The following is a 25,968-nucleotide window of genomic DNA, read 5'->3' as shown; positions in this document are numbered from 1 at the left end:
AGCATATCAGCAAATGTCAGAAAAGAAAGTCCAACTCCCAACCACCACCAACACCTCAGAGATAAACAAAGGTACTTAAAGACCATTTGCCAAAACAAACTTAGCATCATTTAATCAGATTTATTCAAGAATCCTGCTCCATATTTCTCTATTTGAGCTCCATTCTTTGAATATATATCCTGCTTTCCCCATTACTTTTCTTTTTTCCAGAGCCATGCCCATTTTTCTATCATCAGCAGTTTTAATGCTGAACTCCAATTTCTAGTAACATCAGCTTTTTACTCCCGTACATCTATAAAACCAGCCTGTCAGCAAATCTTATTCAGTTCTTTCTCTGAATAGTCCCAGAATTTGACCACTCCTCACTAGCCCCAGTACCAACACTCAGTCCACTTTATTTATATACCACTGTCATCTCATCTCCAGACTTGAAAATTAGCCTCATCAATGGCCTCCCTACTTTCATTCTGTTCCTCAACACATCAGCCAAAGAGACACAATTAAAAATTAGATCACATCAGATCTTGCTTTTCTGCTCAACCACTTCAGTGGCCTCCTGGTGCACTCAGTGTAAAAGCCAAAGTACATACAATGGTCTACAAGGTCCTACAAAGGCTGCCTCTTCTTTACCTCCCTGGCCTCACAGTCTTTTTCTCTCCCTTTTCCTCCTTCATTATTTATTGAACTTGTTAGGTATACTCCCATCTCAGGGACTTTGAACTAACTATGCCATTTGATTCTCAAGGACGCCAAGGTTTGCTCCCTCACTTCCTTCAAGTCTTTTTCTTTTTTAAATTTTTATTGGAATATAGTTGATTTATAATGTATTAGTTTCAGGTGTACAAAGTGAATCAGTTATACATATACATATATCCACTCTTTATTTTTTTTTTAGATTCTTGTTCCATATAGGCCATTACAAAGTATTGAGTAGAGTTCCCTGTGCTATACAGTAGGTTCCTATTAGTTATCTATTTTATATTTAGTAGTGTGTATATGTCAGTCCCAATCTCACAATTTATCCCTCCTCCCTCCCTTATCCCCTGGTAACCATAAGTTTGTTTTCTATATCCATGACTCTACTTCTATTTTTGTAAGTAAGTTCAATTGTACTCCCCCTTTATTTTAGATTCCACATATAAGCAATATCATATATTTGTCTTTCTGTGTCTGACTTACTTCACTCAGTATGACAATCTCTACCTCCATCCATGTTGCTGCAGATGGCATTATTTTGTTCTTTTTTATTGCTAAGTAATATTCCATGTGGTATATATGTATCACATCTTCTTTATCCATTCCTCTGTTGATGGACATAGGTTGCTTTCATGTCCTGGCTATTGTAGATAGTGCTGCAATGAACACTGGGGTGCATGTATCTTTTTGTATTATGATTTTCTCTGGGTATATGCCCAGGAGTGGGATTGCTGGGTCATATGGTAGTTCTATTTTTTGTTTTTAAAGGAACCTCCATACTGTTCTCCATAGTGGCTGCACCAGTTTACATTCCCACCAACACTGTAGGAGGGTTCCCTTTTCTCCACACCCTCTCCAGCATTTGTTGTTTGTAGATTTTTTTGATTGGTGTGAGGTGATACCTCATTGTAGTTTTCACTTGTGTTTTTCTAATAATTAGCGATGCTGAACATCTTTCCATGTGCTTCTTGGCCATCTGTATGTCATCTTTGGAGAAATGTCTATTTAGATCTTCCCCCCTTTTTTGATTGGGTTGTTTGTTTTTTTGATATTGAGCTACATGAGCTATTTGTATATTTTGGAGAGTAATCCCTTGTCGGTTGCTTCATTTGCAAATATTTTCTCCCAGTCTGAGGGTTTTGTTTCGTTTATGGTTTCCTTTGCTGTGCAAAAGTTTTTAAGTTTAACACATTTTTGACGGGAGACGTATTACGGCCACAGGCGTTAGTTTCTGCAAAAATCCCCTGGGTCAATAATGTGTTAATTAGATCCCATTTGTTTATTTTTGTTTTTATTTTCATTACTCTAGGAGGTGGATACTTCCTTTAAGTCTTAATTCAAGAATCACTTTCTCACTAAGACTCTCTTGGTCTTACCTTTCCCATCAATTGTTCTCCTTATCCCTACCCCTACTTCATATCCTTTCTCTGCTATGTGCTGTCTTCCCCTTAAGACCTACCATTAATATAATCTGTAGTTTATTTTCCTTGTTTATTGGTTTTCTATTTGACTAGGATATAAGTTTGGGTTTTTTTAGGACATAAGTTTTACGGCAGCAGTGTTCTATATCCATCTGGCTCACTGATCTTTCCCCAGGGCCTAGAATAGTGTCTCGTACATAATGGGTGCTCTATAAATATATTCATTTCAGTGAATGAATGAAAAATATCAGAAAAATATAACAAGTTAGCATAGATATATATTGGAAAAATATAACAAATATTAAATTAGAAACTACCCAGAAAGATTTCAGTGCACAACGTGCTCTGTGAATTTTCACAATGATAGTGTCCCACAAGAAACAACTCACCAAAGACAAATATACAACTGAATTATAGAACACTCTAGTTACAGTTCTACTCTCATTATATTTAGAAACCCCAGTGCCAATACAAGTAATTTCCAGACATCACTGGTGCATCCCCAGTGAAACCGTGCCCCACAAGGTTAAAAAGCTCATTCTGAACCTGTGCCCCATAGGGTTAACAGAAACTGGCGACTGACAGCAATTCTTTAGCTTGTCTTACAGAACAGCAGATACGGGAGAGTCTTGTTAAAAATCCCTATGCTTGTAATCTGCCTCCACTCATCAAACTTGCCTTAATTGTTCCTGCAAATTGCGTACCTTCCAAGCTTCACATACCTTAGACAAATACTGTATATCACAAGACTCCTTTAACCACCCCCTACAGATAACACCTCTGACATATGGGTCGCTACAGTAATGGCTGCTTCAGAAACATGGAGCTAATCTTGCCCAGTTCAAACTGGTCAAGACCACTTGACCATTCAACTGAGCCTGCTCAGGTGTGCAATGGGTGACCTTTTGACATCTGAGGGCCAAAAGTTCCACCCCCAGATCATGCTAACACCCACATTTTCTGAACATACATCCTGTGAAGAAGCATGTAACTCAGATATGCCTGCAAAGAGCAGACATTACCTCACCTTTTTCCTGCCTCCAAACACCTTCACGGGCCTCTCTGACTACGCTATACTCTTCATGCACAAACAATCCAAGCCCCTTGCCTTTGGGGAGGTGGATCAGAGATTTGCTCTCCTGTTTCCTCACTTGGCTGTCTCTTGAATAAACCCTTTCTCTGCTGCAAACCTCAGCGTCTCAGCATTAGGCTTTCTGCATGTCGGACAAAGAAACCTGGTTTGGTAACACCAGCAGTTTTTGTCCCACATGTTTAAAAAGAAAAAAAGAAAGCATAGAGGATTCAGAAAAATGTATCTACATATGTAAAGGCCAAAATTTTGCATGGATTCTATTATGCTCTGTCTACAATCCTCAATTTTGTAGTATACAGTTAAGTGCAAGGTAATTACAGAATAAAATACAAACCACCTTTCATAATTAAAACCCACAAAATTGACCCTATTTACCATAAAAGATTTATCTCATTCAAGTAAAGATCATCTGAATTAAAAAATTTTAATTCCCTAATTGTAGCATGCATCTTTTCATTCGTTCAAATTTAAAAGTTTAATATTTTAAAGTCCTCATATGGAAATCATTTGCAATTTGCAAGTGTAAACCTTAAAAAGTCACTTTTACTAAAAGATGTGGATACTGAGCGTATTGGGGTCTGGGCTGCTTGGAAGGGAGGGAGTGGAGAGTACAAGACCTCAGAAGCCAGGACCTCAAGTCAAAATTCTAAAATTAACTTTCCCCAGCCCCAGAAAAAAAACGTCCTTCAAAATCTTTAGCCATGAAGAACTATTTAATAACCAGTATTCTCGGTGTATTCCTCTATAAAAATTCCACCACCATCACTCCCACCAAATCTCTAAATCTTTTTTTTTTTATTATTCCAGGCCAGCAATATGGCTTTTTCCTAAATAAATAAAATTAAATGCCAATCACAAAACTTAGAGATTTAAAATACAACCCAATTAATAAAGCCCTCTAAGTAGTCTTAAAACCATTCTTTTCAGTATGTTTGGGAACTATGGACCACACTAGAAATAATAAAATCTGCAACATTTCTAATCTGACCTTTAAAAATAATCTAGTTAAGAACAGAGTATTAGCATTGTTTTCTGGATAATTTATTTTTGAAGAGCAAATAACTTCAATGTGCTATAATATCCCCTAACTACTCAGGTTTCCTGCCAATCTCAGCAACACTTTCTTCAAAGTAAATGGTGGAAAAAGAACAATGTAAGTGTTTTGAAAATGAGAAATAAAGTAACTTTATGTTTATATTCTTCACTTGGGTGGGGTATAGTTCTTATAAGTGAACGACTTCAGGGATTTGGAAATAGGAACTTAGATTTCTTTGGGGATCAGAATATCAATCTATTTCACATAAAGCATACTTATGGCTCTAGTGATAACGAGGCTATGCAGAGGGTAAGAAGAGATGAAGGAAGTTGTAAAGAAAGTTGCAACTTCGATTAAATAAAACCCAGTTTCTCTAATATTGGCAATGGTGGGAGAATCACAACTTGGAAGGACAACAGGGCTTTCCAGGCCTAGGCTTCCTTGGCTTTACCTTGAGGTTTTCTCAATAATTACTGACACTACTGTGCTGGCCTTAACCATTTTACATCCTAGACCAAGCATCTCTTTCCTTAATACCCCAGAGCATAGCCAAGAAAAATCTCTCATGTTTCAAAAGAATTTATACCAAGACTAGGGGGATACAAAAAGAGGAAGCAACTAGACACCAAGGTTAAGACATGGAATGACAAAATCCATTTTGGCTTTTCCTCTCCTACTTAGCCAGCCACCACCTAGATGCCACCTTACCACTGTGCATCCAGATACGTACATTTCAGTATCACCCATTCCTAAAGTCTAGACCCAAGACTGACGCCATTTATTCAAATTTACTTAACATTCTGGAAACATGCTATGATGTTTCATACTTTTTTGGCATGACACTGCTTCCTTTGGAATATTTTTCCCTATTCATCCTCTGAGACCCAGTCTAAGCATCTTTCCTCCATGAAGTCTTCTCTGACTACCCTATGTAGAGTCATTCCTTCCTCTAAATTGTATATGCCTCTTACCATATTCCATGGCAATTACTTGTTTATGACTCTGTCTCCATGAGATTAAGCTCACTGACTGAAGGAACCCTGCTTTGTTTAATCTCTGTATTCCTTCTTCCCAGTTCCAGGCAAAGTATTTATTAAGTGTCTAATGCCTGGTTATCTGGATGAATGGTTAAAGGTAGCTCTAATACCTCTCCTTTGGAATGAAATATACAGACTTTGTGATTACTATGTTACTCACAGCCCTTTTTTGTTTACTTCCAGGTTTTAGCTATGTTCCTCATGTTGACATTGCCAAAAGTCTGATTTCTGGATAAGTAGGTTGTTACTGTACCATATAACTTTACAACATATTCTATTCCAACTGTGGCCAAAATGACTAAAACAGCACTTTCCCATTAAGAGTTGCGTACTTTTGGGACTTCCATGGTGGTCCAGTGGCTAAGACTCTGTGCTTCTAATGCAAGGGGGCCCGGGTTCGATCCCTGGTCAGGAAACTAGACCCCACATGCCACAACTAAGAGTTTGCATGCTGCAACTAAAGATCCCACGTGCCACAATGAAGATCTCGCATGCCACAACGAAGATCCTGCATGCCACAACAAAGATCCCACATGCCCCAACTAAGACCCGGTTTAGCCAAATAAATATTTTAAAAAAACGAGTTGTGTACTTTTGAGTAAATCAGGTTACTTGTGTCCCCTAAACAAGATGTTACTTTTTCCTAACTAAATGTCTTTATGATTCTCTACCTATCTCCTTCCACTCCCAATATTATATCTAAAACCTTTTTGCAACAGATGTTTAAAACATATGCATATGTACTTTGTTTAAATTGATATCACTATTTTCTTTCCATATTAAAACACACACCCATGCCATATTTATCTTTCCATTGTTATAACATATCAATTATGTTTTTTCACTGACTTAATTGCCACAGATTTTAAAGTACATCTAGACATTTTTCTGACTTTATATTAAGCAAATCTTAAGTAAACTACATTGCAATTGTATCTATGAGAAAGTTCTAGATTTCCAATCTAATGGTAGAGTGACTGTCCTTAAACTTTATTTATCTTTCTACCTCACTTCCTTGTCCACAGTCCTTCTGTTTTCCATATACCCCTCGCAATAAGTAAGAGTTGAAATGGTGTTTTTCTGAGGTGAAAGTAATGTTTTCCTAAGCTTAAAATACTGATCTCAAAATCACAAATTAAATAATTGGTACTAAAAATACAATATACTTTTTATAATCCTTTCAAAGTTATAAAATCACATTACCTGATTAGACTGTGATAATCTTAGGACGGTAGGGAATTCATCTTTAAACTTATCTTTAAGGACCATAATTGCTTTCTGGATCCCCTCGACTAAGACAAAAAGAAGTTAGGGGGTTAAAAAAAAAAGCTTAACTAAAAATCCCCTAAACATAATTTAAAAGATCATGGAACACTGGGTCCACCTTGGGGATTTAATTCCCAGTTTCCACACCCATATCCCCTTTACAGGAAGACTGTGCATACTTCTTCCAGAGAAGTTCTTCAACATCTGCCCACATATCCGCCCAACAGGTTTGACTGGCATGTTGAGTTCTTGCTTGGGTTCCTAGTTCGAGGCAAGCTTACAGGCCTGGGCACTGCTTGTCCTACTCTACCATTAGTGAGGGATGATGGCAGCCTTCCACTTAGGAACGCAGGCAAGGACAGAACCTGCAGCTCACTGCAGGGATTCTTTGTTACTTCACAATGGGCCTCTGAGAACTTGTTACAGAATCCTCTGAAATCACTCTGGCAGTGAGCAAGAAGAGTGTGTTTGGAGGCACAAGGGGAGGAGAAATGGGATTGGAAAGTGAAGCACACTAAGGAGTTCTGCAATATGAATTAAATTTTGCCCCAATTTCTGCAGTGATACTTCAATTACTGGATCACCTGAGAACAAAGCTCCCTTTGAAAAAAGCTGGCATACGCTTTAAAAGAAATGCTTCACACTTGATGCCACGTGGAAAAGAAACACCAGCAGTTAACTCAGAAAGACTTCTGAACAGGTTGTTTTTCCTTCACCCAAATGAGGATCACTAGGTCAGACCCAGGCAAAATTGTGAAGTCTTTGGTTTGCCTTCTTTAAGATCTTAACCTTTTTTTCTTCTTCATCTTTGTCTCTTCTAGCACTCTCCCACCTCAGATGACCATTATTTTCCTCTTATCAAACATGGGAAGAACTGCATATTATGCAGACTTGATTGACTACCTGGTTATATTTTAGTGTGGATGAGCTGAGTTGGTTAACTCAAATCCCATTTTATTTATTTATTTATTATTTTTTAAAAATAAATTTATTTATTTTATTTATTTTTGGCTGCATTGGGTCTTTGTTGCTGTGTGCGGCTTTCTCTAGTTGCAGCAAGCAGGGGCTATACTTCGGTGCAGTGCGCGGGCTTCTCATTGCGGTGGCTTCTACTGTTGGGGAGCACGGGCTCTAGGCACGTGGGCTACAGTAGTTGTGGCACACAGGCTCAGTAGTTGTGGCTCGCGGGCTCTAGAGTGCAGGCTCAGTAGTTGTAGCGCATGGGCTTAGTTGCTCCGCGGCATGTGGGATCTTCCTGGGTCAGGGCTCGAACCCGTGTCCCCTGCATTGGTAGGCAGATTCTTAACCACTGCACCACCAGGGAAGCCCTCAAATCCCATTTTAATTTGAAGCCTTTATATTTAACTGCAGCTAGATGGATTTCTTCGGCAAGTATAAAACTGGCTGCTGGAGGTCTATTTAGGGAACTGTCCAGGAAAGAGAAATGTTCATCAAAGGATTCCTCTAGATTGTGAAGCCTGCCAGATCCCCAGCTTTCACTTTGTCCTTAGTCCTTATCTGCCTGAGAATACTCTCCATCACAGCACAACCACCTCTCTGAACCTTAACAGATCCTGCTTTCCTCCATCATAAATCTAATGCTTAAGATAATTATACCCCTAACATTTGGAAAGTGAAATCTATTGCCAGAAAGAATTATTAGACAATGATGAACACACAAACTGGGAGCCTATAAGAAAATGAAAACTTTATTTGTCCTATTAAGATAACTTGGCTATCAGAGTCTACCAGAGTAACACCTGTTAGGACCTGCTCTCTCTGGTCTTATTCTATGTTCTCCACTCCCATCAACTCCCTAATTCTTTTTTCCATCTGCCCACCCTCAATGTCCTAGCTCCCAGTTGTTTCACTCAGTTTTCTTTTCATCCATTCTCACCCTCCTAGGCATCCTATAAAACTAACAAATCTACAAGAAAAACATATCATGTTAATATTTCCCACACTTCAAGCTTAACTGACTCTTTGTTAATTATTCTAACAAAATTCTTTTTGTCTTTTCTTTCTTAATGACCCCCTCTCAGGATGCGGAATGGTAGAAAAAGGCAGGGGGTGATAAGTAAAAAAATTCCACCTTGGGCTTCCCTAGTGGCGCAGTGGTTGAGAGTCTGCTTGCCGATGCAGGGGACACGGGTTCGTGCCCTGGTCTGGGAAGATCCCACATGCCACGGAGCGGCTGGGCCGGTGAGCCATGGCCGCTGAGCCTGCGCATCCGGAGCCTGTGCTCCGCAGCGGAAGAGGCCACAACAGTGAGAGGCCCGCGTACCGCAAAAAAAAAAAAAAAAAATTCCACCTTGCCACACTTAACATTTTTGACCATATCTGATAATGTTTTGGTTTTTATTTAATCATATCTTATACCTATATCCTTACACATCTTACACTATTACAGATAAAGTTAGATGAAATAATGTCAATGGCTATCTTTAATTGTTATTCTTTACAACTCATAATTGAGTGCTCCATACTTACAAAATAAATTCTAATAAGAATCTGAGGCAGTTTGTATGTAGGATGTTTGAAAATTGAATCATTTGAAATGTACTAAGGGAACTTATTCTTTAAAAGTAACTAACCCTCGATAAATTCTTCTATAAGGTAAATAACCATCTTTATCCCACGAAAAATAAATACCTGCTATGTATCTTGTAAATACAGATTTTCAAAGATGTTTCAAAATAGATATAACATTTTGCTTCTCCTTAAAAATTATTTAATAACTATATTCTACAATTCCAGTTGGGTACCATTAGTATGGTACCCAACCATATTAATTGATGAAAAGACTGATGGAAGTCCTCAAATAGTTACAGTAAAATGACAGGCCACACAGGGAACACAATTAACAACATTGGCATTGCTACTGAACTTTGGGAACTGCTGAGGTTCATTAGATGGTAGGAAGCTGGGAAGCAGATTTGTTGTTGTCTGTTTCCTGTATCACAATATAAACTTCATGAGCTCAGGGTCTTTGGTTGGCTCAAGGCTATATTCCCAATATGTAGATAATGCTTTTACAATTTTACAAAAATATTTCCTGGAAGAATATAATCGTATTTGTTACTTATGTCTTAGGCAGGATGAAAATTTTTATCATTAACAAATTCATCGTGGAATCAATTAAATGATATGTAAATGCAAAACAAGACACATTACATATACATACACACACATAATGTTTATCAAACACTATGGGAAGAAAACTTTTTTTCCCCACACACAAAGCACTACATTTTAATTTATTTTACCCATGACAGTGACATAACCTAAATAATTAACTCAATTAATTCAAGATGAGCTCAGTAAGAACTAGCAAGTAGATACACAAATAGAGAACATGTCTTTGATTTTTCTTTACACTTTTTTAGCTAGATAATACTGAGTAGATTAATTGCAGCCTATTATTCTATATATTTGAGGATAGAAAATAAAAGTGTAGCAAGTTCATGGATTTAGTACTGATAAAAACATGAGTAAATGAAAATATATGATGCAGTAGATATCAAAAGAATATACCTGTAATACACACTACTATATATAAAATAGATAACTCATAAGGACCTCCTGTATGGCACAGGGAACTCAATACTCGTTCGTTCATATGGCTGAGTAATATTCTATTGTATGTATATAGCACGTCTTCCTAATCTAGTCATCTGTCGATGGGCATTTATGTTGTTTCCATGTCTTGGCTACTGTAAATAGTACTGCTATGAACATTGGGGTGCAGGTATCTTTTCGAATTAGAAGTTTTTTGAGTGACTTTAGAACACAGTTCAGAACATTCCAAAGACAAAAAGAACTAGAAAAGCCATTTTAGATTTCATTCAGTCATTTCCTTGGAAGTGTTGATATCGGTTTTGTTATCTGAAATCATTTTCCTCATAATGCAGTCTAAACACATTTTGGGGTTAATAATGTTAGGCATCAAGAATTTCAGGATAAGAGAAAAAAACACCTAATTATAAAATCAAAGAACAGAGTAAAACACTGTAATGTTAAACAGAATTGACTATATCATCATAAACTCACGATTTTCAAAAATACATTTTTTCAAGCTGTACAGAATGAAATAACTAGAAACATTGCCAACTCAGCAGAAAAGAGCACCCCTAGCACCCAGATTCTGGGACTCTTTTTTTTTTAATTAATTAATTAATTTATGGCTGTGTTGGGTCTTTGTTGCTGCATGCAGGCTTTCTCTAGTTGCGGTGAGCAGGGGCTACTCTCCGTTGTGGTGTGCAGGCTTCTCATTGCGATGGCTTCTCTTGTTGTGGAGCATGGGCTCTAGGCACATGGGTTTCATTAGTTGTAGGCTCTAGAGCGCAGGCTCAGTAGTTGTGGCACACGGGCTTAGTTGCTCCACGGCATATGGGATCTTCCCGGACCAGGGCTCGAACCCATGTCCCCTGCATTGGCATTCGGATTCTTAACTACTGCACCACCAGGGAAGTCCCTTTGGGCTTTAATATAATTCTCCCCTACCATGAGCCAGGACTCCTTGAAGAAATAGCTGACATCAGTCTGCAGCAGCAGAAGTACAAGATGAAGCAGGGAGATCTCAGGCCAGAAAGGAAGAAAGCTTTTTGAAGGTTAATGGGGTCCTATTAGGAGGACACAGAAGGCAGCTGGAAGGAGCTACAAAGGCCTCCTTTACAATGGAAGACTCAGGCCATGTGAATGTTCACTGCTGCACTAATCGTAATATCAAGAAATTGTAAGCAACCCAAACATCCATTCTTCAACTACAGAATTAATAAATCAATTATAATATACCCATAATGGTTACTCTACAGCAGTAAACATGAACGAATTATAGCTACATGCAACATCGTGAATAAATCTCAGTAATATAATAATTTTGAATGAGAAAAAGCAAGATACAGAAAAAAAAGCAGAGCATGATTTCATTTATATGAAGTTCAAAAACACTCAAAACTAAGCAATATATTAGGAGTACACATATATGTGGCAAAATAGAGAAAAAAACCAAGGGAACCATAAACATAAAATTCAGGATAGTGGTTACTACTTCTGAGAGAAGAATGAAGAGGTGGGGTTGGACAAAGCCACATAAGGATTTTGAAGGTAATGGTAGTGTAATTTTTCTAAAACTTAATCATGTGCATGGGTATCGAAGGACTATAATCTTTATCCCTTACAACGACATATAAATATATCTTCTCAATATTTAATAAAAACAATGAAAGGAAATAACCTGATGAACAAATTGCTGTAAAAACTTTGGTAAAAAATTGTCATTAAAAGCTATTCCAGTAATAATGGTAAAGGGACTTTTTTCATTTATTCGATATTTACTGAGCACCTACTATGTGTCATCACTGTTCAGCACTGGGAATAGGGTACTGAATAAAATAGACAAAAACCCTTGCTCTACTGGAACTTACATCCAGTGGAACAGAATCAAACTATTTGCTATTTTCTATGGACCTAGAAAAGCCATTTCTTTCATTAGTAACTTGCTCAGATTTTGAGGTGAACGTTTCACAACTATATTCTACATAATGTGTAAAAAACTAACTATATATTGATATAAAACATTCTTCTGATTGAAAAGATCTTATTTTAGTCTTAGAAAAGTTTATGTTACAAATCTATGTTTTAGATGAAAATCTTTCTTTTCTTACATCTCCCTCATCAAATCTGTAGTCATAACCAGAAATAAGAGTTTTTGAGCAGCTACATATCTTCTGATAGACATCTCCACTTTGGAAACAGGCAATCTATAAGTGAAGCCTTTCAAGAAAAGCAATATTAAACACATTTAAGTATCCATAGTCCGCATATTTTTATGGCCTTTGGTTAGAGTCTCAGACTTATCTACTTTATGCTGTAACCTCTGCCAGGAGTGACTAAAAATATGGATTTTGTATTTCGGTCCTTTCCCTTATAGACATAGAGTGTATAGCTTAACTGCCTAGATACTTAAGCAGCTCTCCCTGGTCAAACCAATAATATTCAAACATAATGAAAAAGAAAACCAGTGAATTCCAAATAATTCTATATAATTATAAAAAAGAAAATTGTTATGTTCACTCAAAGGAGCAAAACATGAAAACACTGAAGGATGCAGTCCACTCTTTCTTTGACCCAACACTTTGACAGCAAGTTGATGACACGTCTTTAAAGCTGAGCCCAGACAAGATATAATTCACCACGTGCACATTTATGTAAACTTACCATGAGACTACATTTATGTTCAGCCAGTACCAACCAATCCTCTTAAGTATTTCTAAGGTATTTGTACAAAAATATTCTTACAAGTTAAAAGTGTGACAAATTATACAATTATAATAACAATGCCCTTTATTTTAAAATGAAGTCCTCTTGACCAATGATTTACATTGCCTCTGCCTAATTTGTAGTTGGTATTCAATTTTCACGCAAACAAGTCAAAAAAGCCCAAAACTAAACATGTCTAATATGCGTTATCTAGGCAATTAGAAGATTGGGAAATCAAGCTTTGTTTTTCTTTTAACAGATGTAGTAAAGCCAGATTATTTTTTCAGATTCTATTTATGTTAAGAAAACAGGATGGTTTTGTAGACCGTACATGAGTATTACTATCTCTCTACAAATGACGAACCAGGCTCTGAGGAATTTAGAAAGTATCCCCAAACCAGGAAGTGGCAGAGCAAGGACTCTTGTCTAGATTCCCTTTCAAAATTTTGAATTCTCCTTACCAGCATATGGCCTCTCTTAGATGGAGTGAGTGACTTTCAAGAGCAGAAAGAAAAATGAGAGAATAACAACAGGTGAAATATTCTAAAATGGTCTAAGAAATTTAGAAAAAGGTTCAGATGATCAGAAATTCTATTATGGAAGGCTTTCACCTTCTCAATCAAAATCTGAGTGTCCACTGTATACCAGGGACCTGGACACAAAAACGAACAGAAAAAGTCCTTGATCGAAATAAAGGACCAGGCAATATAAAACAAACACTTTCAAAGAAAATTACAATAAAATATTATAAAAGCAGTAACACAAAGTGCTCTATGCAAGCAAGAGAAAGGGTGCCAACTTTGGGTGGCCAAAGTCTGAAAAGATTTTATTTGAGAAACACGTCAGACACTGTGCAAGAAACTGGGGACAGTGATAAATAAAACAGATGGTATTGTCACTCTCATGGAGCTTGCATTACTGTAGGAGAAGAGACAGCAAATAAATGAGGTCATCCCATGTAGTAATAAATGCCATAATGGAAATTAAACTGAGCAACATATAGAGACAACTGGGCCACCACTTTCAGTTGGAATGTCAAGGAAGAACATTTGAGACAACGAGAAACACCTGAGAAGTCAGGGGTGTATGCTGCTACCAATCGTTATCACTTAACCTCTGGGGCAAAATCATTAAGTTTTTAAAAAATCAGCACCGGGACTTTCCTGGTGGCGCAGTGGTTAAGAATCTGCCTGCCCATGTGGTTTTGGTAGAAGGACGTGCTCTCACTCCCTCTTGCAAGAACAACAGAATCACAACTAACTGCTGAACAATCATCAACAGGAAGACACTGGAACTCACCAAAAAAGATACCCCACGTCCAAAGACAAAGGAGAAGCCACAGTGAGGTGGCAGGAGGGGCGCAATCACAATAAAATCAAATCCCATAACTGCTGGGCGGGTAACTCACAAACTGGAGAACACTTATACCAGAGAAGCCCACCCACTGGAGTGAAGGTTCTGAGCCCCACGTCAGGCTACCGAACCTGGGGATCCAGCAACAGGAGGAGGAATTCCTAGAGAATCAGACCTTGAAGGCTAGCAGGATTTGATTGCAGGACTTTGACAGGACTGGTGGAAACAGAGACTCCACTCTTGGAGGGCACACACAAAGTAGTCTGCGCATCGGAACCCAGGGGAAGGCGCAGTGACCCCATAGGAAACTGAACCAGAATTACCTGCTAGTGTAGGAAGGTCTACTACAGAGGTGGAGGATGGCTCTGTCTCACCCTGATGACAAGGACACTGGCAGCAGAAGTTCTGGGAAGTACTCCTTGGTGTGAGCCCTCCAGAGTCTGCCATTAGCCCCATCAAAGAGCACGGGTAGGCTCCAGTGTTGGGTTGCCTCAGGCCAAACAACCAACAGGGAGGGAACCCAGCCCCACCCATCAGCAGTCAAGTACATTAAAGTTTTACTGAGCCCTGGCCTCCAGAGCAACAGCCAGCTCTACCCACCACCAGTCCCTCCCATCAGAAAACTTGCACAAGCCTCTTAGATAGCCTCATCCACCAGAGGGCAGACAGCAGAAGCAAGAACTACAATCCTGCAGCCTGTGGAACAAAACCCACATTCACAGAAAGATAGACAAGATGAAAAGGCACAGGGCTATGTACCAGATGAAGAAATAAGATAAAACCCCAGAAAAACAACTAAATGAAGTGGAGATAGGAAACCTTCTAGAAAAAGAATTCAGAATAATGATAGTGAAGATGATCCAGGACCTCGGAAAACGAATGGAGGCAAAGATTGAGAAGATGCGAGAAATGTTTAAAAAGACCTAGAGGAATTAAAGAACAAACAAACAGAGATGAACAATACAATAACTGAAATGAAAACTACACTAGAAGGAATCAATAGCAGAATAACTGAGGCAGAAGAATGGATAAACGACCTGGAAGACAGAATGGTGGAATTCACTGCTGTGGAACAGAATAAAGAAAAAAGAATGAAAAGAAATGAAGACAGCCTAAGAGACCTCTGGGACAATATTAAACGCAACAACATTTACATTATAGGGGTCCCAGAAGGAGAAGAGAGAGAGAAAGGACCCAAGAAAATATTTGACGAGATTATAGTTGAAAACTTCCCTAATATGGGAAAGGAAATAGCCACCCAAGTACAGGAAGCGCAGAGAGTCCCATATAGGATAAACCCAAGGAGAAACATGCCAAGACACATAGTAATCAAGCTTGCAAAAATTAAAGACAAAGAAAAATTATTGAAAGCAGCAAGGGAAAAATGACAAATAACATACAAGGGAACTCCCATAAGGTTAACAGCTGATTTCTCAGCAGAAACGCTACAAGCCAAAAGGAGTGCCATGATATAATTAAAGTGATGAAAGGGAAGAACGTACAACCAAGATTTCTCCACTCGGCAAGGATCTCATTCAGATTTGATGGAGAAATCAAAAGCTTTACAGACAAGCAAAAGCTAAGAGAATTCAGCACCACCAAGCCAGCTCTACAACAAATGCTAAAAGAACTTCTCTAAGTGGGAAATACAAGAGGACAAAAGGTCATACAAAAACAAACCCAAAACAATTAAGAAAATGGTAATAGGAACATACATATCGATAATTACCTTGAACGTGAATGGATTAAATGCTCCAACCAAAAGACACAGGCTTGCTGAATGGATACAAAAACAAGACCCATACCCACTTCAGACCAAGGGACACATACAGACTGAAAGTGAAGGGATGGAAAAAGATATTCCATGCAAATGGAAATCAAAAGAAAGCTGGAGTAGCAATACTCATATCAGATAAAATAGACTTTCAGATAAAGAATGCTACAAGAGACAAGGAAGGACACTACATAATGATCAAGGGATCAACCCGAGAAGAAGATATAACAATTATAAACATATATGCACCATACATAGGAGCACCTCAATACATAAGGCAACTGCTAACAGCTAAAAAAGAGGAAATCGACAGTAACACAATAATAGTGCGGGACGTTAACACCTCACTTACACCAATGGACAGATCATCCAAACAGAAAATTAATAATGAAACACAAGCTTTAAATGCCACAATAGACCATATAGATTTAATTGATATTTATAGAACATTCCATCCAAAAACAGCAGATTACACTTTCTTCTCAAGTGCACACGGAACATTCTCCAGGATAGATTGCATCTTGGGCCACAAATCAAGCCTCAGTAAATTTAAAAAATTGAAATCATATCAAGCATCTTTTCTGACCACAACACTATGAGATTAGAAATCAATTACAGGGAAAAAAAACGTAAAAAACACAAACACATGGCGGCTAAACACTACGTTACTAAATAATCAAGGGATCACTGAAGAAATCAAAGAGGAAATCAAAAAATACCTAGAAACAAATGACAATGGAGACACGACGACCCAAAACCTATGGGATGCATCAAAAGAAGTTCTAAGAGGGAAGTGTATAGCAAAACAATCCTACCTTAAGAAACAGGAAACATCTCGAATAAACAATCTAAGCTTGCACCTAAAGCAATTAGAGAAAGAAGAACAAAAAAACCCCAAAGTTAGCAGAAGGAAAGAAATCATAAAGATCAGATGAGAAATAAATGAAAAAGGAATGAAGGAAACGATAGCAAAGATCAATAAAACTAAAAGCTGGTTCTTTGAGAAGATAAACAAAGTTGATTAACCATTAGCCAGACTCATCAAGAAAAAAAGGGAGAAGACTCAAATCAATAGAATTGGAAATGAAAAAGGAGAAGTAACAACTGACACTGCAGAAATACAAAAGATCATGAGAGATTACTACAAGCAACTCTATGCCAATAAAGTGGACAACCTGGAAGAAATGGACAAATTCTTAGAAATGCACAAACTGCCAAGACTGAATCAGGAAGAAATAGAAAATATGAACAGACCAATCACAAGCACTGAAATTGAAACTGTGATTAAAAATCTTCCAACATACAAAAGCCCAGGACCAGATGGCTTCACAGGCAAATTCTACCAAACATTTAGAGAAGAGCTAACACCTATCCTTCTCAAACTCTTCCAAAATATAGCAGAGGGAGGAACACTCCCAAACTCATTCTACGAGGCCACCATCACCCTGATACCAAAACCAGACAAAGATGTCACAAAGAAAGAAAACTACAGGCCGATATCACTGATGAACAGAGATGCAAAAATGCTCAACAAAACACTAGCAAACACAATCCAACAGCACATAAAGAGGATCATACGCCATGATCAAATGGGGTTTATTCCAGGAATGCAAGGATTCTTCAATATATGCAAATCAATCAACGTGATACACCATATTAACAAATTGAAGGAGAAAAACCATATGGTCATCTCAATAGATGTAGAGAAAGCTTTTGACAAAATTCAACACCCATTTATAGTAAAAACCCTGCAGAAAGTAGGCATAGAGGGAACTTTCCTCAACATAATAAAAGCCATATATGACAAACCCACAGCCAACATCATCCTCAATGGTGAAAAATTGAAAGCATTTCCACTAAGATCAGGAACAAGACAAGGTTGCCCACTCTCACCACTCTTATTCAACATAGTTTTGGAAGTTTTAGCTACAGCAATCAGAGAAGAAAAGGAAATAAAAGGAATCCAAATCGGAAAAGAAGAAGTAAAACTGTCACTGTTTGCAGATGACATGATACTATACATAGAGAATCCTAAAGATGCCAACAGAAAACTACTAGAGCTAATCAATGAATTTGGTAAAGCAGCAGGATACAAAATTAATGCACAGAAATCTCTTGCATTCCTATACACTAATGATGAAAAATCTGAAAGTGAAATCAAGAAAACACTCCCATTTACCATTGCAACAAAAAGAATAAAATATCTAGGAATAAACCTACCTAAGGAGACAAAAGACCTGTATGCAGAAAACTATAAGACACTGATGAAAGAAATTAAAGATGATACAAATAGATGGAGAGATATACCATGTTCTTGGATTGGGAGAATCAACATTGTGAAAATGACTCTACTACCCAAAGCAATCTACAGATGCAATGCAATCCCTATCAAAGTACCACTGGCATTTTTCACAGAACTAGAACAAAAAATTTCACAATTTGTATGGAAACACAAAAGACCCCGAATAGCCAAAGCAATATTGAGAACAAAAAACGGAGCTGGAGGAATCAGGCTCCCTGACTTCGGACTATACTACAAATCTACAGTAATCAAGACAGTATGGTACTGGCACAAAAACAGAAAGATAGATCAATGGAACAGGATAGAAAGCCCAGAGATAAACCCACACACATGTGGTCACCTTATCTTTGATAAAGGAGGCAGGAATGTACAGTGGAGAAAGGACAGCCTCTTCAATAAGTGGTGCTGGGAAAACTGGACGGGTACATGTAAAAGTATGAGATTAGAACACTCCCTAACACCATACACAAAAATAAGCTCAAAACGGATTAAAGACCTAAATGTAAGGCCAGAAACTATCAAACTCTTAGAGGAAAACATAGGCAGAACACTCTATGACACAAATCACAGTAAGATCCTTTTTGACCCACCTCCTAGAGAAATGGAAATAAAAACAAAAATAAACAAATGGGACCTAATGAAATTTCAAAGCTTTTGCACAGTAAAGGAAACCATAAACAAGACCAAAAGACAACCCTCAGAATGGGAGAAAATATTTGCAAATGAAGCAACCGACAAAGGATTAATCTCCAAAATTTACAAGCAGCTCATGCAGCTCAATAATCAAAAAACAAACAACCCAATCCAAAAATGGGCAGAAGACCTAAACAGACATTTCTCCAAAGAAGATATACAGACTGCCAACAAACACATGAAAGAATGCTCAACATCTTTAATCATTAGAGAAATGCAAATCAAAACTACTATGAGATATCATCTCACACCAGTCAGAATGGCCATCATCAAAAAATCTAGAAACAATAAATGCTGGAGAGGGTGTGGAGAAAAGGGAACACTCTTGCACTGCTAGTGGGAATGTGAATTGGTACAGCCACTATGGAGAACAGTATGGAGTTTCCTTAAAAAACTATAAATAGAACTACCCTATGACCCAGCAATCCCACTACTGGGCATATACCCTGAGAAAACCATAATTCAAAAAGAGTCATGTACCAAAATGTTCATTGCAGCTCTATTTACAATAGCCAGGAGATGGAAACAACCTAAGTGTCCATCGTTGGATGAATGGATAAAGAAGATGTGGCACATATATACAATGGAATATTACTCAGCCATAAAAAGAAATGAAATTGAGTTATTTGTAGTGAGATGGATGGACCTAGAGTCTGTCATACAGAGTGAAGTAAGTCAGAAAGAGAAAGACAAATACCGTATGCTAACACATATATATGGAATCTAAGAAAAAAAATGTCATGAAGAACCTAGGGGTAAGACAGGAATAAAGACACAGACCTACTAGAGAATGGACTTGAGGATATGGGGAGGGGGAAGGGTAAGCTGTGACAAAGTGAGATAGTGGCATGGACATATATACACTACCAAACGTAAGGTAGATAGCTAGTGGGAAGCAACCTCATAGCACAGGCAGATCAACTCGGTGCTTTGTGACCACCTAGAGGGGTGCGATAGGGAGGGTGGGAGGGAGGGAGATGCAAGAGAGAAGAGATGTGGGAACATATGTATATGTATAACTGATTCACTTTTTTATAAAGCAGAAACTAACACACCATTGTAAAGCAATTATACTGCAATAAACATGTCAAAAAAAAAATAAAAAACCCATGCACCCCAATGTTCATTGCAGCACTATTTACAATAGCCAGGTCATGGAAGTAACCTAAATGCCCATCCACAGACGAATGGATAAAGAAGGTGTGGTACGTATATACAATGGAATACTACTCAGACATAAAAAGGAACGAAATTGGGTCATTTGTTGAGACGTCGATGGATCTAGAGACTGTGATACAGAATGAAGTAAGTTAGAAAGGGAAAAACATCGTATATTAACATATATATGTGGAACCTAGAAAAATGGTACAGATGAACCAGTTTGCAGAGCAGAAACTGAGACACAGATGTAGAGATTAAACGTATGTACACCAAGGGGGGAAAACTGCGGGGGGGTGGGGGGTGGGGATGGTGGTGTGATGAATTGGGTGATTGAGATTGACATGTATACACTGATGTGTATAAAATTGATGACTAATAAGAACCTGCTGTATAAAAAAATAAAAGAATTTTTTAAAAATCAACATTTCTAAAACTGATCGGGGGGGGCAGTAAAGAGTTACATATGGCTGCTAGTCAAGAAAGTATTCATACAAGAGAAAAAAAAAGAACTACAAACAATAAATGCTGGAGAGGGTGTGGAGAAAAGGGAACCCTCTTGCACTGTTGGTGGGGATGTAAACTGATACAGCCACTATGGAGAACAGTATGGAGGTTCCTTATAAAACTAAAAATAGAACTATCGTAGGACCCAGCAATCCCATTACTGGGCATATACCCTAAGAAAACCATAATTCGAAAAGAGTCATGTACCACAATGTTCACTGCAGCTCTATTTACAATAGCCAGGACAAGGAAGCAACCTAAGTGTCCATCAACAGATGAATGGATAAAGAAGATGTGGCACATATATACAATGGAATATTATTCAGCCATAAAAAGAAATGAACTTGAGTTTTTAAAGTGAGGTAGATGGACTTAGAGACTGTTATACAGAGTGAAGCAAGTCAGAAAGAGAAAAACAAATACCGTATGCTAACACATATATATGGAATCTAAAAAAAAAAATGCTTCTGAAGAACCTAGGGGTGGGACAAGAATAAAGATGCAGACGTAGGGAATGGAATTGAGGACACAGGGAGGGGGAAAGGTAAACTGGGACGAAGTGGGAGAGTGGCATGGACATATATATACTACCAAATGTAAAATAGATAGGTAGTGGGAAGCAGCCACATAGCACAGGGAGATCAGCTCGGTGCTTTGTGTCCACCTAGAGGGGTGGGATAGGGAGGGTAGGAGGGAGACTCAAGAGGGAGGAGATATGGGGATACATGTATATGTATAGCTGATTCACTTTGTTATACAGCAGCAACTAACACACCATTGTAAAGCAATTATACTCCAATAAAGATGTTAATAAGTAAATAAAGCAAATGAGAGAATGCAAAAAAGAATCCACCTGGCAATGCAGGGGGCACGGGTTTGTCCTGGTTCGGGAAGATCCCACATGCTGCTGAACAACTAAGCCCGTGTGCCACAACTACTTAGCCTGCACTCTAGAGCCCGCAAGGCACAACTACTGAGCCCGCGTGCCTAGAGCCCATGCTCTGCAACAAGAGAAGCCACGGCAATAACAAGCCCGTTCACTGCAACGAAGAGTTGCCCCCGCTGGCACAACTAGAGACGGCCCGTGCGCAGCAACGAAGACACAACGCAGCCAAAAAACAAATAAATAAAATTTAAAAATAAATTAATAAAATAAAATAAAACTCAGCACCTTTATTCTACACAGTTTACCTTCAGCCTAATAGCATAACTTCTCCGTAGCTCAAAATCTCTTGATTCAATTTTCATCCTTCCCCAGTATAAAAAAGAAGAAAAATCTCGGTTTTTTCCCAATCAACAGGGCTGCTCTCAGCTAGGCTGGCCCCAGCAGCGGCCTGGTGCTCACTGCACTGAGGGCTGTCCTCACCTTGGCCAGCTCTCCGGGAAGTGCAGGTTCCGATGAGGCTGCTGTGCTCCCAGTGCACCTCAAGTACGGGCAAGTGGGCAGGTTGGCAGGCGGAGGCCACCAACTCACACTGGCGTTCAGCCACTACTGCTGCATCTCCCCGGGGCCCTCGCTGGCCTTCGCCTCCACCGCAGCCTCTCTCACCCATCTGCAAATGGGCACACTCACCCCTGACTACTACCACTTATCTGTGACGGAGAACTTTGGGCCTGTTCTCATAGGCCCCGCGGCACGTGCGCTGTGACGTCAACGCGTCACACACAGGGCGTAGCAAAGCCGGGCGTAGCAAAGCCGGGCATAGGGTGAGGAAGCCGGGGATAGATTTCAGGCGCCGGACCCCGGAGGTTCGTGAATCGCTGGCCTCGGTGTTGCCGTACTCTGCGCCTGTCCAAACGTACCCCCAGGGCCGGTTATGGCGCAGGCACCGATCGGTTGTCTTGGCTTCTCCTCCACTTCACCCCTCCCCGAACTTTGCATGCCCTTGGAGACTGAAATGCCAACCCAGAGAACTGCACTTCTGCCTAAAATCAGAGACACTTAGGCCCCAGGGTTTTGGAACTGCCTGTGGAGAAGAGCAAATGGTGCTGACTGCGGTTGATTCATTTGCGATGAAAACACGGGCTCTAGTGATAGGGGTCCTGCCATACATCATTTTGAAGAAAATGGATGATAGTTTTAGGGAGAAAGCCCCAGAATAGTATCAGCAGAAAGATTTAAATCCAAGACTTAACACTAATTTTTGTCAACCCAATAACCTTTATTTTTCAGAGGTTTCTTCACCCTCAATCCACTCCCTAACCTAAAGTATCAAGTTTTTGTTAAATTACACCAGTAATAATTTTGGAAAAGTCATTAAAAAAATAATGTAGTATGATGTGATGTGAATAAGGGACCCCAAGATTAGAAGTCAAGAGACCCTGGGATATTAGTGTCAGGCTTGATCTGACTACCTGTAGGAACTACCAGTCACTTAATCCCTCAGCTCAAACTTATTAATCAGTAAAGTGAGGGAGCTGAAATAGAGGTCTTCAAAGTTTTGAGTGTCTGACCTTAGCAACTCTGATACATTATCACAGATAATGACTACATGTTTTTGTAGCTGTAATTTCCCCAGAATGAAAACCAAAAATTAGGGCACAGTGCAGGGAAAATAAGGACATACCTATAAAATATTGGCAAGAAAAAAAAAAAACAATTCTCAGTTAAAGCAAAATCTCTAAAGTTTAGTTCATTAAACCATATGGTTTTAAAAATATAAAAACGAATACATTTCGAAACCGGCCATTCTTGGTTTGTATACAGAAAGCAGGCTCTTGCTAAAATTCTTCAATGCTTAAAGTAGAAAACAGGAAGAAGACAGATATTTAGATCTCCCTGTTCCTTAGATCTTGCAACTTTCTTTTGTTACTAGCCAAAGTTTTCTCTTCCCTTTACTTTCTCAGCTTTCTTACTTCCTCTTTAGATTAATCCTTTGCATTCTGGCCCTGTGGGGGATTTTCTTTATAAAGTCTCCTCACCACCTCTAAGCCTTTTCTCAGTCTTCACCCTTTTCAAGCTTTATACTAGCTGATGCTGTTGATCGCCCATAATTCCTAAGATAGGCTTTTTCCTTCATGAGGTAATTTCCTATTTTATTTACCTGGATATTCTCTGTGTCTTCTCTCCCTTCTTCCTCTCCCTTTTTCTCCATACTCCAAAGTCTCCTACTTTATCCTTTTTTCATTAAACTCTTTTCCATGGCAATCACATCTGAACATTGGCTTAAATTACTATTTCTTGGTAGAAACTTCACAAATCCCTAACTCTGATACTATTCTCTGTTCAGAGTTTTCAAAATACCTACTGAACAAAATAATAATAAAATCACCAATTATTGAATGCTGACAAATCTAAGCACTTAACATATTGAATAAATATTATTAAATTTTCAAAAATGAAGTATTCACAGATATGTGATTAATATACAGTATATTGAGTACTTTTTAGTCTTATCACACCCAGTGTGTAGATACATGTGACAAAGGCTACTATATTTCAATATGCATTTGTGTATCTTGTAATGCTATTATAAATACTATTGTTTGGGGGAAAAGAGTTTATAGCTATGCATAATAATAAAAATAAGACATGTATCATCAACTCCTGAATAATGCCCTGAATCTTTACCACGTGGGAAGCCAATGTTTGTACTACTAGAACAGTAGTAACACACACCTGTTTACACTCTAACAAATTATTAAAAACCTGTTTACACTCTTACAAATTATTGAAGACCCCAGATAGCTTTTGTTTATGTGAGTTGTACCTACTGATAATACTTTACTAGAAATTAATACTGATACGTTTATAAAATATTTATTAATTCATATGGTAGGCAGCCTCTAAGATGGCCCACAATGATCCCTACCTCCTGATAGTCATGCCCTTGTGAAAAGTCATGCCCTTGTGAAATCCCCTCCCTTTGCTTTGCAGCCTGGATTTATTGACTCCTTTCAAAACACAGAGTTCAGCTGAAATGACGGGATGTCACTTCCAGGATTAGGTTACAAAAGGACTGTGGCTTCTGCCTTGCTTGTTCTCTCTCTCTCTCTCTCTCTTTCTCTCAATCTCTCTGAGGGAAGCCAGCTGCCATGTTGTAAGTTGTCCTATGAAGAGATCCATGTGGCAAGGAATTGATATCTTTGGCCAACAGCAGTGAGGAACTGGGTTCTGTCAATAGCTACATAGGCGAGCTGAGAAGATCCCCCTCCCTGTCAAGCCTTAAGATTACTGCAGCCCTGCTGACATCCTGATTATAGCTTTGTGAGAGACCCTAAGCCAGAGGTACCCAACTAAGCCACACCTGGATTCCTGACCCAAGATATGCTGAGATAATATTTATTGTTTTAAGCTGCTAAATTTGGGGGCAATTTGTTACACAGCAACATATAACTAATACAATTCATCTTAAAATAACAATAATAACATATTCTATGAAAAATAACTATTTCCCAAAAAGAAAAATGTAGTGACATGAGTGGTATTGTTTTCAATGTTTGCAAATCTCCCTAATGTCTAGTTTCATAGAAGACATCTGATTTCTCATATCTGCTTCTGAATTTAACCTGTTGCAGTACATTGTTTTGGTTGACATACATGAAGAAAACCCAGCCTTACCCAGACATGTAGTTGTGGAGGGAGTATTTTAATAGTCTTTCCTGATAACTGTGGATATTCTTCTTTAGTCTTATACCAGCATTCAGCAAGTGATAATTTCCTAAAGGTGAGTTTCAATGTAGAAACCATATACTCTTGTTACATTAAAATTTATTGGTCTGTCTTGCACTTTGAATCAATCATTTACTAATGCATGACTTTGTAACATCATGTATTGATCATTTTAGTAATATTGGTTCTCTGAGTTATACAAATCTTCCATTGATACGTTGCATTAGTTTCATTATACAACAACCTCCCTGCCTCCCACTAAAAAAAGAAAAAAAACTTTGTTAATATCACCACCATTCTTACCAGAAGAGCCTTTAAGTTTGGGGGGCTTGTTGTATTAGTTATCTACTATTGCATAGCAAATTATCCCAAGTTAGCAACTTAAAACAACAAATTTTTATTATTTCACAGTTTCAGTGGGTCAGGAATCTAGGAGTGGCATAGCTGGGTGGTTTGCCTCCAAGTCTTTCAAGAGGTTGCAGTCAAGCTGTTGGCTGGGCTGCAGTCATTTGAAAGTGCAACTGAGAGACAATCTACTTACAAACTCATTCAACATGCTGCTTGGCAGGCTTCAGAAGATCTACTTCCAAGTTCATTCACATGGTTACTTGCAAGCCTCAGTTCCTTGCCATGTGGGCCTTTCCATGGTCTGCTTGAGTCTCCTTATGACAGGGCAGCTGGCTTCCCTTTCCCAGGGATAAAAGACACACATACACACACACACACACACACACACACACACACACACACACACACACA

General features: G+C 38.6%; 2 protein-coding genes across 4 annotated transcripts in view; one reads left to right on the top strand and one right to left on the bottom strand.

The window, feature by feature from the left end:
* RFESD (Rieske Fe-S domain containing) overlaps positions 1 to 5,689 on the top strand; it is a 38,701-nt gene extending 33,012 nt beyond the window's left edge. The window contains exons 4-5 of one of the 3 annotated variants that reach the window (XM_027100589.1): positions 4,307 to 4,363; positions 5,467 to 5,653. In XM_027100589.1, coding sequence (XP_026956390.1) covers positions 4,307 to 4,363; positions 5,467 to 5,508 — 99 coding nt within the window. In that variant the 3' untranslated portion in view covers positions 5,509 to 5,653. Of the gene's footprint in view, positions 1 to 4,306 lie in introns of all 3 variants that reach the window. The other 2 variants (XM_027100587.1, XM_027100586.1) reach the window with 2 other exon arrangements.
* The window catches only part of SPATA9 (spermatogenesis associated 9), a 75,016-nt gene that overhangs the window by 23,453 nt on the left and 25,595 nt on the right, over positions 1 to 25,968 (bottom strand). The gene's annotated exons all lie outside the window — the stretch shown is intronic.

This window comes from Aethalodelphis obliquidens, unplaced genomic scaffold, assembly GCF_003676395.1.
Source record: "Aethalodelphis obliquidens isolate GAN/ISIS:26980383/991018 unplaced genomic scaffold, ASM367639v1 scaffold4, whole genome shotgun sequence".
Lineage (NCBI taxonomy): Eukaryota > Metazoa > Chordata > Mammalia > Artiodactyla > Delphinidae > Aethalodelphis > Aethalodelphis obliquidens.
This window is presented reverse-complemented; position numbering and strand designations above follow the sequence as displayed.